This window comes from Colletotrichum truncatum, assembly GCF_014235925.2.
Source record: "Colletotrichum truncatum strain CMES1059 chromosome Unknown Contig_0004, whole genome shotgun sequence".
NCBI lineage: Eukaryota > Fungi > Ascomycota > Sordariomycetes > Glomerellales > Glomerellaceae > Colletotrichum > Colletotrichum truncatum.
The window spans coordinates 781945-800471 of NW_027222401.1; the positions used below are offsets into that span (position 1 = coordinate 781945).

General features: G+C 49.7%; 6 protein-coding genes across 6 annotated transcripts; 3 read left to right on the plus strand and 3 right to left on the minus strand.

Moving 5' to 3' along the window:
* Positions 1 to 124: 124 nt before the first annotated feature.
* On the minus strand, positions 125 to 5002 carry CTRU02_207015 (ABC transporter; the record flags this gene model as incomplete). The annotated part of the gene is made up of 10 exons (XM_036729371.1): positions 125 to 816; positions 869 to 1055; positions 1106 to 1461; positions 1510 to 2080; positions 2137 to 2509; positions 2558 to 3153; positions 3233 to 3720; positions 3773 to 3869; positions 3924 to 4375; positions 4426 to 5002. The coding sequence occupies 10 exons, from the start codon at positions 5000 to 5002 to the stop codon at positions 125 to 127; spliced, it is 4389 nt and encodes a 1462-aa protein (XP_036578878.1).
* Positions 5003 to 6393: 1391 nt separating this feature from the next.
* CTRU02_207016 (uncharacterized protein) lies at positions 6394 to 6804 on the minus strand (the record flags this gene model as incomplete). Its single annotated transcript, XM_036729370.1, has 1 exon — positions 6394 to 6804. One exon carries the CDS (start codon positions 6802 to 6804, stop codon positions 6394 to 6396), a length of 411 nt encoding a protein of 136 aa, XP_036578877.1.
* Positions 6805 to 7816: 1012 nt separating this feature from the next.
* CTRU02_207017 (uncharacterized protein) lies at positions 7817 to 9240 on the plus strand (the record flags this gene model as incomplete). Its single annotated transcript, XM_036729369.1, has 2 exons — positions 7817 to 8416; positions 8491 to 9240. 2 exons carry the CDS (start codon positions 7817 to 7819, stop codon positions 9238 to 9240), a joined length of 1350 nt encoding a protein of 449 aa, XP_036578876.1.
* Positions 9241 to 10040: 800 nt separating this feature from the next.
* On the minus strand, positions 10041 to 12346 carry CTRU02_207018 (FHA domain-containing protein; the record flags this gene model as incomplete). The annotated part of the gene is made up of 2 exons (XM_036729368.1): positions 10041 to 11192; positions 11243 to 12346. The coding sequence occupies 2 exons, from the start codon at positions 12344 to 12346 to the stop codon at positions 10041 to 10043; spliced, it is 2256 nt and encodes a 751-aa protein (XP_036578875.1).
* A 1328-nt stretch (positions 12347 to 13674) lies between these two features.
* On the plus strand, positions 13675 to 14227 carry CTRU02_207019 (uncharacterized protein; the record flags this gene model as incomplete). The annotated part of the gene is made up of 5 exons (XM_070204820.1): positions 13675 to 13732; positions 13784 to 13810; positions 13865 to 13894; positions 13956 to 14046; positions 14095 to 14227. 5 exons carry the CDS (start codon positions 13675 to 13677, stop codon positions 14225 to 14227), a joined length of 339 nt encoding a protein of 112 aa, XP_070061353.1.
* Positions 14228 to 15253: 1026 nt separating this feature from the next.
* On the plus strand, positions 15254 to 17243 carry CTRU02_207020 (Glucose oxidase 1; the record flags this gene model as incomplete). The annotated part of the gene is made up of 4 exons (XM_036729365.1): positions 15254 to 15333; positions 15391 to 15577; positions 15632 to 16374; positions 16427 to 17243. The coding sequence occupies 4 exons, from the start codon at positions 15254 to 15256 to the stop codon at positions 17241 to 17243; spliced, it is 1827 nt and encodes a 608-aa protein (XP_036578872.1).
* Between the last annotated feature and the right edge of the window lie 1284 nt (positions 17244 to 18527).

The following is an 18527-nucleotide window of genomic DNA, read 5'->3' on the forward strand; positions in this document are numbered from 1 at the left end:
AAACCCAAAGCAATCAATATCCATAGATGGTCGATATAGAAAATCGCCTGTAAATACCAATGGTTCTTTAATTCGAATGTGATAATATGATAGCCACTGTAAAAAGTCCCCCAAGTCGACGATCCTACTTCCTCATTACGCCTTGGCTTTTGGGAACTCTTGCAAGCCAATATAGACCGCAGGCGGCCAAAACATTGAACCCAATGTAGACCCAAAGAAGTCCAAAATTCCGCCACCGATCATCATATTTGATCTCAAAATGCGCAAGAAAGTCGTCAGTAGTAGCAAGGCGACAATACCCACAAAGACCTGCCGTTGTAGTATCGACAAGATATCCACCAGCCCCTTGCACGAACGGCCCAAGGAACTCGCTGCAAGTCATGTTTGACGGAAGTGGGATCTGTACGATCTCTTTCGCCGCGCACACAACCTTGGAGCCATGTAAGCAAGCCGATAAGGCACCGCTCACCAAATATGTCATCGGGCTGACATAATACATGAAGTCGCTCCAAATAGCAGGCAAATCAGCACGGATGACACCGATGCCGCAGAAGGACATGCAGAGGATAGCGAAGAGACTGGCGGGTATGCTGGCCAAGTCGGCCGTTTCGATTGCAACGATGGCGAGTTGTGAGAAGGTGCTCATCCAGAGGAAAAACGTCCACATGAAAAGAAACACGGTAAACCCACGGATGCTGACATCGTCAGGAGTGGTGTTATGGAAGAATCTTGCAGGATAGTACCAGCAAAAAAAGAAAATGACGGCCGCGATGGTATTCCAGATCATTTCAATGGCGATGTTGGAAAGGATGTAGGCTAGGTGAAAGTTAGAATGATGGAGCAGGGCATTTTCGCCAGTTTAACTTACTTGTCCACCGATAGACTCTGGATGGTCTCTCTCGCACTTCATACAAAGCCCGCTGCGGAATAAACATAGGCATGATCTGTTTACTGAATTCATTGACCGTCGTCAAACACATAAAGAAAGCGTAGAGCTGATTTTGCATTCCCTGGAGGCTGTTCTCTGATTTGAACGTAAACCCGATGTAAAGCGCCTGCGTAATGGTTAGCCTCCTTACCTACATCTGATCAGAGATCAACTTACGAGCAATATGGTTAAAGTCAGCTTTGACCATATGTATACAGGGGAGCGCCAGAAATGCTTCGCAGTGCGCGAGAACACTTCACCGAATTGGGTCCAGAACGAAGTTACGAATTCATGCTGAGCAGCTGGAGCGCTTTGTAGGCTTTGGTTTCCCGCTAATTGACGGAGGAGCCCAAGCTCATTCTTGAACTCTTGATATTCTGAGGATGACCTCCAAATATCGAACCAGTTTGGACCGTCTTCCGAGAGGGTTGTAACCTTAAGCATCCACTCGGCGGGGTTTGCGTCAACAGGACAAGGAGGTGCGCCATTGCGTTCGAGATAGTCGATCATAGTTCTGGCATTCGTGCCAATATCTGCATATACGTTAGTCCAATTCATTATCATGACACGGCTGCACTAACCTCCGAAATACACCGTTTTCCCGCCACGCTGGAGCAGAAGTAGCCTATCAAAACGCGAGAATAACATGGCCGAAGGCTGATGGATGGTGCACAGAATTGCCTGACCACTCTTCGCAAGCTTCTCAATAAGGTCGCAAATGGCCCATGAGGTTTGGGAATCAAGCCCAGATGTAGGCTCATCCAGGAATACAAGAAGTTGCGGCCGAGCGGCGAGTTCGACGCCAATGGTAAGTCGCTTACGTTGCTCAACATTGAGGCCCTGGCCAGGAAAACCAATAACGGCATCCACAAAGTCGCCCATATCGAGGAGATTGATGACTTCGTCGATATAGGCTAGCTTCTCTGCTCGAGGGATCTCAGCACTCTGCCTTAGCAGAGCACTAAACTCAAGAGCCTCTCGGACGGTCATTGTATCCATATGAACGTCCTGTTGCTGCACGTAACCAACACGATGTGGAAAAGATTTATCTGTAGGCTGGCCATTCACCATAGTGCTACCAGATAGAACGCCCATGGTGACGCGTGTTGCAAGGGCATCGAGAAGTGTCGTCTTGCCGGCACCAGATGCACCCTATAAACATGTTAGGCAACTGAACCGAACTTGTCAACAAAAGTGGTAAACCTTACCATGAGAGCCGTAATGACACCGGGCTGAACCCATCCGTCGACGTTATCCAGGATGCGTCTATCTTGGTCTTTTATCTTCACATCATAACATATGTCCTCCCAGTGAAATATAGGCTTCTCGCACGCGCTTGGTCTCGGTCTTTTCAAGTCGGTATGCTTTTCTGCTCCTGATGATTGAATCTTTTCGGTAAGGACAGTTTCCCTATTTTGTTGCTCCTCATCCGCTCGGAGTTTCTCATCAAGCCCAGCCGGCATCTTCCCACGTCGGAAGATGAGGACTTCGCCTTCACTTTTAGGCGGCTTGGCATATTCCGCAGTAATGATGTACGCGATGAAGAAAAAGACGATATAACCGCAGAGGATACCGACATTTCTAAACAAAATTGAGTAAATGAGGAGCTATTTTCAGTGTTGTACATACCTCCACTTATTAGCATTAAAATATCCGAATGACTCTTCGATGTAACGATCACCATCCACCATATTCGAGCCTGGCACTGCTCCGACAACGGCGCATGTGCGTCCGCTCAGAGGCAGCTCGTCATATCCAGGACCAGATGGAACAAGACCAGCGCATGAGAACATTCGTCCGTGGAATTCGTTCGCCATTAATGATTCGAATGCGTAAGATAGGGGGTTAATATAGCCCATCCACCTTGACCACCCTTGCATGTAGGAGGTAGGTACCGTAAAGCCTGCGTACATCATGACTCCTATAGTTACGATAGTAACAGGAACCATTGCTTGATGTGATGTTCTTGCTAGAGACGCCATCGTTCGATAGATACCGGACATGGCGAGCAAAACTGTAAATGACACGAGGCAGAAGAAAAAGAATGGCCCAGGTTCGCGCTTCAAGTTGGCCATGAAGTATAGAATTGAGTTGAAGGTGAAAACATTGATAATCTTGTAAGGAAGCTCCGTGACGTAACTTGATATTGCCTCGGCGGATTGATGGTATAGAGCATAGCGATTATGCTTTTCAATGACTGGTCTCTGGGCATACAGAGTAAGGACCTAAGACTCAGTTAGCTCATATCTGGATAACATCAGTGGGGGGCGTGCGCGGTTTATGACAAACCGAGTAACAACTGACCTCCATTTCGCTAGCAAAAGCGTTGAACAACAAAGCGAAAAATATCAAGCCACCACGGTAGTAGAACGTGCTTGAATCGGCTTTGAGATTGAAGAACATACTTCCAAGCACGAACCCTACAATAATATTAAACACGAGAGAAGAAATGGTAAAACCGGGGTCGGCAACCAGTCTTTTCCAGCCTCTCCAAAGACATAGCTTGACTTGGCGGGGGTAGCTAATCATATAAGGCGATTTGAGACGTTGTAAGGAGCTTCTTTCTGCCTTGATGCTCTGCTGAAACTCATCAAGACGGTGCTCAGCCGGATGGGCTTGTTCGTAAACTTCAATACTAGCCATAAGAATTGCACGATCTTGCGATGCCTTCCATCTTGCGGCGAACTCGTCGGGGGTCCTAGGTGCCATGTTCTCATATCCAGGCTTGACACGACGTTCGTTCGGCGATGTCATTGAAGTGAGAAAGTCAGGAGTAGTCTGACGTTCCGGACCTACTCGTTGATTAGAGCTGTCTGCAGGGTCATATCGTTTTCAAGTCCTTACATAAAAAGCCTAGGCTTTCAAAGTATCCCTTTGCTTGGTCGATTCTACCGAAGAAGATTTGACGACCCTCATATAGCACCGTTACCTTATCAAAAAGCTGTGTCAAGTTAGCAAATAGACTTTATACAAGCTAGCAAGGTTGTAGACTTACATCATATGCCGATTGGGGCGCCTGGTAAATGGCTACGACAGCAGCTACATTCAGCAAGTCTGCTTGTGTTCGAATATTCTGGCAAAACGCAATAGCATTTCCACTGTCGAGACCTCGCGTACTGTTATCCCAGCATTGAAACTTCGCACCTGTGAGGGCGGCTTCAACAATGCTCACCCGCTTGCGCTCGCCTCCTGACACACCACGAACGTAATCATCGCCGACTTTTGTGTTGACCGTGTGTGTTATGCCGAAAGCCGCCATGATTACATCGCGCATGATACGAGCATACTGCTTACTCGTAAGTCCAGCCGGCACCTTTGCGGGCACACGGGCTCTTGATGCAAACTCCAGAGTATCGCCGACCGTAAGAGGAGCCAAGTGCACATCAACTTCTGCATTATATAGAACATCGCCACGGAACCAGTCGTGCATTCGTCTCGGATCAATGCCTAGCACTTGTTAGTCGATGGAATCCAAAGACAGAAAGTAATTCGCCAACCTCGGAAGTTCATGTACGAGTCTTTCGATACATTGAGGCCTTCTGTTTGACCTGCCAGGGTTTTGAGCAATGTTGAGCAACCTGACCCTGGTGGGCCAAGCACAAGGAGCATCTCCCCGGGCTCGACTAAGCCCTCAAAGTCTCGCAGGATATCAATCCTAGCCTTGTTCCGACTTCCTACAAGGCCAAAGAGATCTGATGCAATACTCAAAGCCATATTTCCAACGCTTTTCTGATACTGTGTTCCGGTGCTGTACCCGAAAACACTCAGCTGCTTGAACGCAACGCCTGTGAGCCGACCTGGGGTGGACGCAGGATCAGATTCATATAGGCTGATAAAAGCTTTCGTCCAGACAGCTGCGTTGAAATTAGGCGAGTTTGGGTCCAAAGGACTGTTCTTTGTTGGGTTGAGGACATCATCCTGAACATGGAGGCTATGCGGTCTCGAGGCGATTGTGATTTGGCGTGCTAAGTTCTCGATTTCCCTGTCCATTTCGTCGGCGGCAGTTGTTGCCGAGGAATCAGAATAACCAGCGTCCGAGGCCTGGAAGTGTTCTGAACCCTCGGATGGACGCATAGTCGCCAAAAACGGGTTCGAGTCTCGGAAATCAAGGAGATTACGTCTGAAGATCAAGGTTGCGTCTGAATTGATGATCAATCTGTTGAGGATAGTACCACACCACAAATAGAACCTCAAAATCAAATCCCCCAGATGGTCAAGAATAGTAGGAAAAGAGCTGTCATCTGATGTTGCGAAACCATCGATAAGTTATACAAAATTCTGTTAACCTGATTCTGTCGTCTTCGGTCGGCCGCGGTCGGCCGCGGTCACCCGCTTTCAAGGCCACGCGAGACACCAACCGTTTGTCAATAACGGGTTCAACACGAAGAGGCAGCCATACAAAGGACCTCTTTCCCATCATAGTCAGGTTCAGGGGTACTCATCTCCAGATAGGTTGACCCATGTAGTTCGGACAGCCGCGGGCGGCCGAGGTGAGCTGAGCGCAATAGAAAGGTGGGGGCGCCAAGGGGGAGGAGCTCTCAGTCTACCCAGCCAAGCAAAACGTTCGTCCAACATCACCAGATCCGCATAAGCAGTTGGGAGGCAGTGCGAATGCGCGTTCCGTTCTGGACATTTTCTCTTGGCCGCTTTCCGTGCCGCAAATGGACGGGGGGACTTTGTGGGTCATACTGAATACTCGGAATTCACCTACAAGCGAACACAGGCGAGGCGCGGCCTCCGAGGTGGACTGAGTATTCACCTTTGGACATCTTGCCGCCTTGATTATTGATCATAACTACTGGGAAGTAGGTTTTCATTTCCTTACAATATGTCTTTTCTTGGCTAAACGAATATCTGAAGGGAAATTCAAGGCTTGTATGAGTGGCGTTGTGTTCCGAAGCTGCGCATGTCGTCATGCTATATAAGGCTTAGACTCAAAGCCGTATGTACCTGATTTTACGTTGAAATGAGACTTCTGGGCATTTATTCAGCTTCGTCTGATATAAGGATTAAATATGAGTAGCATGGTAAAAGTAGAGTCACATTTGTATTTGAAGAATCAGCTAAGACCACTCAAGATGCGGGAAAGTGCCATTTAATCAGATCTTTCTGGTTTAAATTTTCTGTTACCGATAGGATTCTAGAAGTTATGCGACTGTTATCATACCTCAACAGAATAAGGTATTGCTCTTATTATCCATGTTTAGAGCACTCACGGTATTCATCGCTGATAGAATAACAGCCTTCCTCCCCTTTTCACTCTTTATTGTCATTCCCCACAAACTCGTTGTTGCTATTGCCTACACTATCTATCTAACTGCACATGTTTTCCTGCAACCATTCCTTTGTCCTGCACAAGAAACATTGTTCAAACCCATACATCAAGATCCCTACATGCCTCGTTCAAAGTCGTCAACCGTAGTCCTTCATAAAACGTTAAATTCGTTTCCTCCGTGAGAGCATCCCTAGTCATAACTAACCCACCGCTCAGCAACTCGGGAAGTGAAGAACACCCCAGCCGCCAAGAGGGTAAATCCCGGCGCAAACAACAGGAGAATAGCCACAACAATCACATTGGCCAAGAACTCTGTGGAGGTAACCGGCGGCGCTCGCCCAATGAAGCCAGGGCCAATGGTCTGAACGTTCACGACCGTCTGCGTCTGTCGCCCCCTGCCTGCCGGATACGATCCGGAGACGTGAGGAGATGCCGAGTGCTGGAGACCACTGAGCGCGTGGAGCACATCAGTGACGATGGGCTTGGTTTCTTCGTCGATGACTATGCCATCTAACCAAGCCCGTATGTTGTCATTAGGGTCTATTCCTCTAGCTTCCGGCCCAGGGAAGTTCCTGGAAAAAGGATGCTGCGAGTGCTCCATTCCGTGTTCGGCGGTGTTCGTTATGCGGTCAGCTTCGTGAATGAAAAGGCCACTGCCTAATTACATGTTAGCAAATGGGAAATAGAACACTTTGGGAAGGAAGCGATTGCGTACCAAACTAGCCCACGATCGTTTTGTTTGGTGGTTTGTAATGCTGGCTTCGACTGACACAGCGTTCAAGGATTGCCTCAAGCTATCGTTAGCTCTACAGGATACGATTAACTACCATATGCACATGAAATTCTTAAATGTGGAAGGCTAAAGGCTTTATCTCAGCACATTTTGTTTATTTGTCTGACACGTGCGTTGCTATGAAGGAGATGCGACATTGTTGGAATGCTTCAATTAAATCTGACAACACAAGTTTCGTCAGCGACTCAGCTGTAAGTGGTCGATGCGAACAGTGGCGGCTAGTACCAGTGTTCAGCTAAGGTGTTTACAATGACTAGGCGATAAAAAATAATCTCATCATTCTATAAGGGGTTCAGTATCCATTTCTTTTTTGCCAAGATGCTCTCAGGCAAGGTGACAGGCCACAAAAGTGTTTTGGCCCAGCCCCAGAATGGGTGTTTGACAACGGGTCACATGTAAGAGCTGCTGAGTCTCTTGAAGTCCCTTAGATACAATTCAACGTGGTATGAGCCCTATCTCGGTTGAATTCGCCGTGCTGATCCAGTGGAGTTGTACGGGAAGTGGGGGATGGAAGGATTGAGGCGAAGTTCAAGCACCAAAGAGCTTGTATGTCATTGACCCTCTTGACCCTGGGCAAAATATCCGGTATCCATCACTTTAGCAAGTTTTAAACAAGGGGGTTTAGTGCTCTTCTGAGGCGGAGTAACTGAGGCCAACTGGAACCATGTCAGCGGAACCAGTGACTGAAGCCAGTGAGGTGAGTCAATCGTCTCCACCATGATAGAAAACAAAAAGTCATCCACAAGCACTTTTCGCGAATATCGTGAGAATACGTAGGTTTACAACTCAGGTGTCAGACACTGCGCATCCAATAAATAAAATGGCCAACGAAGTCCCCAATTTCGCATGGGAGGAACTTGCTTCCCACTTTGTCTACGTACATGCCAATCCTGAAGCCAAAGGCGTCACAGACCTGTTCCTACGCTGCAAGCCTACACAAGGAGAGGATATCACAACTTTCATAAGCGCGTTAGCGCGAGAAATTGAACAACATTCGGCCCGCGAACGCGGAAAATACCTGGAAACATATACAGCGCCTGCATTAGAAGACGTTCTCATCGACGACGAGACCATCAAGGAAATCAGTCCGTTTTTCAGCCAGTTGCACGAGGAATTAAGAACGCCCCGATGGAAGTGGGATGAGGTCCCCATAAACAACCCTTACTGCCGGCATCCACAGGAAGCTCAATGTAGCTGTCTGATCCCGTATGACGAGCGGCAGGCGCGTGCGCTTCTGCGGCGGCGAGTGGGCGAGATTACGAGTTGTGATTTTTTTGGACCCAACGCCGCCGGGCTTAGGAGCTGGGAACTCTTGAGGACGCTCGCGATTCACGGCAAGATGGAGCCCATCTTTAAATTGTGCGCGCACCCAGATAATGGCTTCAAAGTCTGGTGGGACTTGAGTACTTGCCTATGCGAAGTGAGTCTTTTTACCAACCCATCGCCAGCCTCGGCTTCGTCTTGATGTACATAGTTGTTTATGTTTATGCCCAGGGCGGTAATGGTGCTTCGTTTCACGTGTACCAAAAGGCTGCAATTTCCTTCATTTGCCTCAATATTCTCCGCCAGTTCCCGGAAACATGGGATTCTACAAAGGGGAGAAACGAACAGAACGACTATCGGTTGACGAGAATGTATCAACACGTTGTAAGGCACACAACAAAGACGAGTACCGCATCCGCAACGCCGTGTCTCGCCCACTGCTACTTCTACGGCATTGACAACTTGCAATTCTCCATAAATACTAGACCACGAGAGCCGGAACGCTGGCCCCAACTTGTTAAAAAGGATTACATGGGAAACGATTACATGTCCGAAGACGACTATCCCGAAGGCCTCATCAGCTATGAAGATTTCATCAATTTCGAGAAAGCAGCAGAATATCAACCGCATATCAACGATGTGAAGCCTGTTGAAGAGATCTTAACAGGCAAGGGGCTGCCTTCTGAACTTGTTGCAGAGGTTGTGGACTTGGCCGAATACACGCCCAGACGCAGGCTAAAGGTTGAGCATAATCCATTTCATCCCGATAACAAAGACGATTTGGAGAGCTATCTAGCCGAGTGTTGGGCCGTAATGATACAGTACGATATGCTCTCCAAAGAGATCGACGAGAACATCGATTGGGTTAGTCAGCTGAGGGGATGCTTTCAGGAACTCCTCCCCAGTCTTCGCATCATGTGGGTTCCGGAGACGGTTCGATCGGATAACGAACCAGTTCAAAACGTATATGTAATCGTTTAAAGCGGGCAACAAGCCAATGGACTTGTAGATTGTAAGATACAAAGCGGAAAAGATCAACCCATAGACTTGATGCGTGGGGAAGCGGGTCAAGTAGGCAGCACGCATCCCCATAATACTAGGTAGGTATGTCAAGATCAAATACAGTCAGAATATTAAAAGGTCCCTATGTTCCTTCAGTACTATGCAAACATTACTCGTCATCCTCCCCTGTGCCTCCACAAAATAATCTACACTCTCCCCCGCCCACCATGTCAAGGGCCTAGTAGCTCGAGCGCATCATCAGAATTCACCAGCTATAGTCTGTCGGGGGGATAGGTTGATCTTCTGAAGCAAAAAATGAAAAAAGAAGAGAACGTTCGTCATCTCGAATTTTGTTTTTTGCTCAGTGAGAACAAAATGTTTTGTCGTTCCATCATCCCATTTACCCCGTTCCATTCCCAAATTTGCACAAAAAGAACATCGTACTGCAGCACGCGCGTGTGAAAGACTCGAAAGAAGGCAGAACAAACGCCTTCCCCACCCCCAAAATCTGTTTCAACCCACCCGTCCCTAGTTTTCCGTGGAAGAAGAAAAAAAGAGACAAAGGGAAAGGAGAAAGCCCGGTTGTTCTCACATTTCATACAGTAAAAGAGTAAAAGAAACAAATGAATAAACACAAAGGGAACAAAAACATGAGGGGTCGGTGAAAACGAATGACCGCTGTCAATGCAAGAAAACGCCATGAGTATGTGAAAACGCCTGAGTAAGACTAGTGCGCTGTCTAGAGAATCGAAGGGGAAACTATAGCTCGACAGCGATCATCACCGTCTAGGGGTCGGCTCGGGTTGCCAGCCGTTGATGTACGCCATCAGGCCCATGCCTATAATCACTACACCCAGCATAGATGCATAAGGGACTCCAGCCATCAATGCCTGGTCCTTGGCCAGCTTGCCTGGCGGTTGGGTAAGTGGTGTGATAGTGTTGGCGCGCGACAGTGTAGGCTTGTCGCTGAGATCCTCCGTGGAGGCCTCGGCCTGCGTGGCTACAGGTGTTGAATCTTCAGACGCGTCGGCCTGTACGACGGATGTTGCTTTGGCGTCGGGCTCTGCACTGCCGTTGCGTCGTCCGCGGGAGCGTGAGCGCGCTTTTTGTTCAGCTGCAGCCTGCCGAGCCTCCTCGTCTTCGCGAATCTTCAGCACCATTTCGGCCAAGGTCTTGCGATCCGCGTCTCGTTCTGTTTCGGCCTTCTCGCACCTCTGCTTCCAAGCCTCCATCTGCTGTTTGAGTTCACTCATTTCTGACATCATGGTGTCGATCTTTGTCTGGAACCTGGCGGCTATTTCCTCAGCGCTTTCCGGTGCCAGCTCTTTGGCAGCGGGTTCAGCATCCACCATTTCAACGTCATGGGAATCTGAGGCTTCATTTGGTGCCTCAAAAGTTTCCTCAAGGATCGCTTCGGTATCCTGCTCCTTTGGCGCACCGTTTGTTTCTTTCACAATGGCGCTGTCTTCAAGAATCTTAGCCATGTCTTCGGCAAGCTCACGCGCTTCACGTTCCTTGCGGAGCATGTCTTCCAAATCGCGAATGCGAGCAGTCTGAGTATCCAAATCTTTCTTTGCATTATTTAGTGCTTCAGTCAGCTGAATGATTTGGTGTAGATTATCGCGTCCGACTGGCGAAGTGTTGTTCGCCGTTGAGTGTGCCTTTGGTCGTTCAGTAGTGCCACGCTTCAGCGATGGCACATCGGGTTTCTCGGGAAGAGGCTGCTGAGGGGGAGGTGCGGGTGGATCGGAGAATCTGGTTTTCCCATCTGGACGGAATGGCATGCCGTTGCCATTGGGTAGTTGTTTATGGGGTTCTGGCGCCTCTGGCTTTTCAAGGTCCTTAACATCATCTTTGGTAAGAAGTGCACTAATAAACTGGCCGGTCCGAGTGAGATCCTGAGATTGTAGCCGCGCGCTTCGCATCTCGTTCTGTTGTGAGGTTAGCGCATGTGCTCTATGGCGGACTTAGAAATACTCACGTGTAACCTTTTCACTATGTGCTCGGTAGTGATGGGGGTTAGCAGGAATCCTCGAGCCGCTCCGCCATTTGCCGGCATGCCACCCATCTGCTGAGGCGCCATCATACGATTATTGCTGGCCATGGATGCGTTGCTACCTGCCCTACCGCGGTATGACATAGGACTAGGGGACGGCATCATCATGCCACCGTTGGCGGGGTCCAAATCACCAAAGCTCATATCCATGACGTTGCTGGAGGGGCTCATAAACCCAGCATGCTCAACCTTGGCGGCAACTTTGTGGTGTACAACAGTCTTTTGGTCTTCGCTCACGATGTCGATACCCAACTCGAGGTGATCTCCGGTCTGCAGCTCGTGCGGTTCGGATTCACGGTTTTCCTGCGAAAGGCGCGAGCCATTGACGAATGTACCGTTGGAGGATTTGACATCCCTAATGTAAATTTTGCCCATACGGTCTGCCCAGATTTCCGCATGCTGCCTGGAGAGTACCTTGCTATCAAAATAGCCGTTGGTGGCAGTCGGGATGGTCTTTTGGTTTGTTTGGCGGCCGATGCGGAGGCTCTCAGGATAGAAGGGAACCGAAATGGTCTTTCGCTCAAATGTACCGTTCAATGACAGCAGGTAAAGCACGGGCTGGCTGTTTGGCATAGGATCACCCAAGGGCCTCGCCCCGAGTCCTTGCTGCGACATCATCTGCGGCTGTCCTGGCGCTGCCTGCAATGACGTGACGCCATTGACGCCATTCATCGGAGATCGCATGACCGGCCTGCCGAATTCGCCTTGTCCTTCAGGTTTGCCGGAAGGCCAAGGCCCCTTGGGTTGAGGCCGCTTTCTCGACGCGGTGCTCCAGGAGCTCATGTCGGAGTTGGTGGACGCCGGGGTTCCATTTGGCTGAGAGTTATTTGTAGCAACCGTAGTGGTAGACGAGTTTGATGAAGTGGATGATACGGATGAAGATGAGTTGCTTCGTTGGAGCGTTTTTCGCGGCATGAACATGCCTCTGACGTCTTCCGGATTCATTGAATTCAGACTTTGCCCGCCATTAACGTTCCATGCCGGTCGATTGAGTTGCTGAAAGCTAGGAGGGCTCGCGACGGCAGTCATGAGGGGTATGGTCGTGATAGAAAGAATCGTAGGACAAAGGAAGTCGGTCTAAGAGACAGGCGATGACAACAGAAGGGTATTGATGGTGATGGGAGTGGCAGGTGGTGGTCTAGGGACGAGGGGGCAGGCTTTCGTCACCATTCGCACATCCGCCCGATGGGTATCTCCGAAAACTCGCTCGTCGCTCGCCAGAAAAGTCGCAAAGTAGTCGAAACCCTCTTGATGAAGCACTGAAGCAGGTGGAAAGGGATGAGGTTGCGCTGGCAAGAAAAATATGTCAGCGATGATGTCGCGGCAAGGATAGGGGTGGGCAGCCAATTAGCGCGGCCTACACAGGCTACGGCGGGGTGGGAAGGTCACATAAAACGGGCCAGGGAGGGTTCAGAGGGTTGGGGCGTACCTGCGATTGAAAGGGAGCGAGAGAAGGGGGCGTGTTCGGCACCTCGATCGACGATAAGCAGACGTGCTCCGTAGGGGAGGTGAAGTTGAATCTAGGATTTGGGAAAGAACAGAGGTCTCGCCCCCGTCTCGCTAAGCGCTTAGCGTGTGCACTGGGAACCAGTGGGCGGACCAAACAGCGATCGGAAACACGCGCCAGAGCCGACCTGGGAGTGAACTTTTTCTGGATTCAGCACCGCACAGGCCTCGCGGCCGTCACCGTTCATGCACTTCTGGATCTTGTAGCGAATATGTCAGAAGAAGGATAAGAAGGAAAAAAGAACAGTGTGAGAGGAGGAAGGATGCTTACTGCTTCAGCGACACTCGTGGACCAAGTAAATGCGGTCTGATCAATGCGTTCTCTCGCCCTGCCTTCCCTTAGCGGTGGGGGATCCACCTGGACCGCCTTTTACAGCGCTTGTTGCACTTTGGCGCTGGACAACAGGGCAATCTGGGCCCACGTGACAGCCTTGATCACAGTGAAGACTGATGTCATGCGGTGAAGAAAGGGGACACAGTGGCACTGTGCTTACCACCCAACCCAGCTGAGATGGCCAGCTGGAGAATTTCTGGTTCGGGTGTGTGGCCTGTGCGTCTGGTGACCGTGACATCGCCGTTCTTATCCACCCACCAATAAGGAGAGTCCACTACTTTTGATGTTTAACCGAGGAACTGCCGTACCCCGGATTGGATTCGTCCAAAGCTCCAGTGGCGCCGGAAGGCTGCAGGGCATTTGCTGTTGCTGCAAATTGGAAGAGCTCCTCCAGCCCGCCTTCGCAACCGCTCTCACGATCCTACCTCCACCGTACGACTCGACGACCAGCTACGGATCCCGACCGTTTTGCGATAAAGCTTCACTTGATTCTCGCCGAGCATCGCTTCTAATCACAATGCCTCCCGTTCCTCAGCAACATGCCGGTGCCATGGGCCCTTCTGTGGCCGACAAGCGTATGCCCCCTCGCCTCTTTTTCTGGCAGCTTCGGCGCTGACCTCTTACAGTTAAGATGGGTGCTATGATGGGTGGCAGTATGTTTTTGATGCTTCCCACATTATAGTATACTCCTAACTGATGTGAACCAGCTGTCGGAGCCGTTATGGGCTTCGTCTTTGGTACGCCCACCTTCTTACCTCTGTCGCATGTTTTCTGTCTAATCAACCGTTTACCATACAGGCTCTGTGAACATTATGCGCTACGGCGCCGGCCCCAACGGTATCATGAGGACATTGGGACAGTACATGCTCGGTTCGGGAGCTACTTTTGGGTACGTCAACCCTTCTGCACCCCCACGTACGAAGCTAATAGTTTTCAGATTCTTCATGTCCATCGGCAGTGTCATTCGATCTGATGCCTCTCCCATCGCCGAAGCCACTTTCCGTAACATGCAACGAAGACCGATCCTCATTTACGGCCCTGGATCTGAGTACTCCAAGCGCCAGCAATAAGCCGGAAAAGTTCGAAAGCAAGACACTGTATATCAACATGTAGGAGCCTAATAGGCAGTTAGAGGCCGTGATGCTTTAGCACCAGCATCAAAAGAAATACTTGTATAATAGGTGTGTTGGGCATATCACGACTACACGAGAAAAAGTTATTGTGACTTTATAATTCCCTTGGATTGCGCCGCAGCATTTGTTTTTCATCATGAATCCAATGAAAATTGCCAAGCCAAGTGGAGATGGGCCGATATTGGGAGATAGCGGCTACACCTGCATTCCGACTTTCTGAAAAGCTGCAACATGCCTGGGTTCTTAGCTAAGCGAATTCGCGACTCCCGATTGGAGTTCTCAAGAATGGATATGCATGACACAAGCCAGGCTGTCTGATTTATTTTATGAAGGGACTGAAGAATCCTCCCCTGTCCAAGTTCGATGATGAACGAAACGATGGGTTTTACAGGGCTATACGCCCCATTAATTGATATCCAGGATTCTCAGGGTCTATAGGGTAAAATTGTAAGCGGGAAATACCCCATGTGTACGGCGTCTGGAACTGCCTGTATCACGGCTTTTTTTTTTTTTTTTTTAACATTAATTCCACAGAGTAGTAAAGTCCCCTGCCGAACCTGAGGGCTGGAACCAGCGGAACTCCGCAAGACATCGCTTACTCATCCCACCCATCTGAGTCGACGGGCACCGTGGCCCTGCCTGTATGACATGGCCCTTGATTCGTGTCTAGTCCAACATTAGTGGCATCGCCGACTTGGTTTAAGTCATATTTAGCCATGGAATGGCGCCCTTTCGGACGCTACGGTTTCATGTTCATCGGGCAGGGTCTCGCAAGACCGAGCTAGTGCCCTTGACAGAGAACCAACGCTTAAGTGCGTGTCTCTGCATGCTCATGTTGAAGGATTTTGCAATAGCCCACGAAATATTGCATTCTGATATAAATAATCTGACCTCGCGTCATTCATTGATCTATACGTACGTCAGCTATTGAGTTACTCCGTTACCTACACAACTCATTCAATCATGGTCCGGGCACTTCATCCTTGGGCAGTAGCTCTAACGAGCATTGCAGCTGGAGTCATGGCGGAGACATACGACTACATGTAAGCGACCCTACGAAACTTTAACTTACACAAGAATGGCATCTAACAGCCTTCTAGCATTGTTGGCGGAGGTACTGCTGGTCTCACTGTCGCCGCGCGGCTGACCGAGAATCCGGCCGTTAACGTACTTGTCCTTGAGGCCGGAGGCGATCATACGGAGGACTTGAATGTCCTCGCGCCGGGCCTCTTTCCCGCCATGTACGGCAACCCAACCTATGACTGGGACTATAAGACCGTCCCTCAGGTTAGTTTTTGCCCGAGCAACTGAACACACGAAAACAGGCATTGACAACTTTAGCCTGCCGCTAATAACAAAGTCGTCGCCCACATTCGTGGCAAACAACTCGGCGGCTCCAGTGCGATGAACTTTATGTTCTGGACGCACCCGTCACAGCAAGATATCAACAACTGGGGCGAGCTAGGTAACAAGGGCTGGTCATGGGATGCTCTAGCTCCTTATTTCCAGAAGTCCGAGTCTTTCGTTGCCCCGACGAAACAGCAAATCAGCGATCTCCGCCTCGACTACCTGAAGCCGAGTGCCCACGGCACAAGTGGTCCCATCGCCAATCGATTCCCTGCGACCTACAGTCCTCTCCTTCAGGCATGGCCTCGAACCATTGAGAACCTTGGTCTGGCTGTGAAGAGTGATCCGCGGGAAGGCAAAGCTGTGGGTGGCTATGTTAACCTACTCAACATTGATGGAGCTACGAGGAGCTACGCCGCCAATGCATACCTCGGCCCCGCACGCACGCGCTCCAACTTGAAAGTTATCACGGAAGCTTTTGTAAGCAAAGTACTGCTCAGCAAGGGCCGGGATGGGGTGACAGCTACCGGTGTTAAGTGGACCAAAGGAGGTGCCCAGTACGACGCAACTGCTTCGAAAGAGGTCATCCTCGCGGCGGGCTCCATTGCCACGCCGCAGCTCCTCGAATTATCTGGAGTCGGTGACCAGAAGCTCTTGAAACAGTATGGCATCGATGTTCTTGTCGACAACCCTGCCGTCGGCGAGAACTTGCAGGACCATGTCTATGTTCCTCTCGGGTATGTTCATCTTTTCTCTGACGACACTGACATAATTGCTAAAGTCTTCTAGCTTTGCTACCAAGCCTGGAGTCCCGACCAACGAGGACTACGCCAACGGGACATACTTCCAAGAGCAACTCGATCTATATCTGCAGAACAAGACTGGCCGTCTGGCATCCGCGGGTGCCAGCTCTGCTGTGCTTTCTCTAAAGCAGATTGCCTCTACCCTGGACTTCAACTCTCCGTGGTTGAAGAGCAGTAGCCCTGCCCTTGTCGAACAGTATCGTCTCATCATCCGCGATCTGAAGTCTGAAGCAGTCGCGCAAGAACTCACCATTGAGGGCGGCATTTCACCTCAATTCTCTGCGGATTCGACAAAACTTTTCTCGGCCGGTTCAGCTGGAAATTTCCTATCCATCCTCGGCGTCCTCGAACACCCGCTATCAAGAGGCTCAATTCATATCCAGTCCGCCGACGCTACAGTTTACCCCAAGATTGACCCGCGCTATCTCTCCAACCCGCTTGACGTTCAGCTCCTGAAGCTTATTGCTCTCCACGTGCAGACCGTGGCGCAGACGAAGCCCTTGAGCGATCTTCTCCAGGGCGACGGCACCGTCTTTCAGCCAGGCTACCAGAAGCTCACCTCGGATAATGTGGAGAGCTGGGTCCGCAGCAGCATGCAGAGCGAGTACCATCCTATCGGTACTTGTGCGATGCTTCCGCGAGCCAAAGGCGGAGTAGTTGATGAAAAGTTGAGGGTCTACGGAGTCAAGAAGTTGCGCGTTGTTGACGCCAGCGTGTTTCCTCTTATCCCTAGAGCCAACATCCAGTCCTTGGTATATGCCGTAGCAGAAAGGGCTGCGGACTTCATCAAGAGCTCTGCATGAAAGTTCGCAATTATTGCTATTTTCTCGGATTTCGGCTGTAACGTAATGGTAGATATCAACGCCTAAATAACAAAATGACAAATACCTTAATGAAACCCGCGGTGTCTACCTCTAGCTGGCTTGAAGAGTTGAGATGTGGACTACTGTAATAGAGGTGAAGGGATATTGGGTTTGCTGAGCTATAGGCCCTGAAACAAGCAGTTCATCCCAACACCTTAACTCCTAGACGGCTGTACCGATTTTCTTCCTCCCAAATAAGGTGGTTTGTTTTCGAGCAATGAATTGTGTAAGGTAACTAACTGATTTGAATAGGTTTAATCTCTAGCTGTAGCGCGTGGCACACGAGCGGACCTTGCTTGATTTTTTGCCTGCATAAATTTCCTGCCAATGGCTTAGTAGTTGCTCTTCTCAGTTACAGAGTTCAGCATCTGCAACAATGCAACGCTCCCTCAAACGTCGTTATCAGTGAAGGCATCAGTCATTGATTTCTCCTAATTGTGATTATATCACGGGTACGTTACTACAGTTTATGAAAATATTTCAGAGGCAGGTTCATTATTGCGTTGTTGTCTACTGGAAAAGTGCAAGATGCCAGAAGGAAATTTTTCTCTCAAGTAGTACAATGGCTGCATTTTGTGACGAACAATTCCGGCGTACAAGTTTAAAGAAAGTGAATATATTGATTGTTGACGAGGGAATGAGAGCTTCAGGATCTTCGGTGATGGACACCCCAGTCCACGCCTTGTCCATAAGAAGCCCTGATGGGGACAGCTGCTGTAGTATATTATCTTTTTTATCGTAGGCAAATACTCCATTCAAATTGAACTATCTGCTCTCAGGCCCTTCATATTGCAGTTTTCAGAGATGGGTAGAAACCCACCAGGCATTACCTCAGGCAGTTGAGATTCACTCAATCAAGATATCTGCAGTAGGAGCTGAAGAAGCGCGTAAAATGAAAAGTGAGTCAGTCCGTAACCAATCTCCAGCAGTTGATCGGGTCGGTAAATGAGTAGCGTTATTTTTGTCGCCTACTCATATTGCAGGCCCTTCTCTTGAAAGAGGGTGTGGCCTCGCCCTCTGTGGAACTATCGCGTCTTTTGGTAACAGCGACGAAGCCAAACTCCTTCGGGTCACAAGCCTCGCGTCGCCTGCAACAGAAGTCACTTAAGAAAAACATTTATTCTGCGGCGGTTAATGAACTCATATCGCCGATGAATGCGGCCGGGGAGTGTGGAGCATCGAGAGAAAGTACCCGTTCGTTCCGGAACGGATCCCGAGAATCGC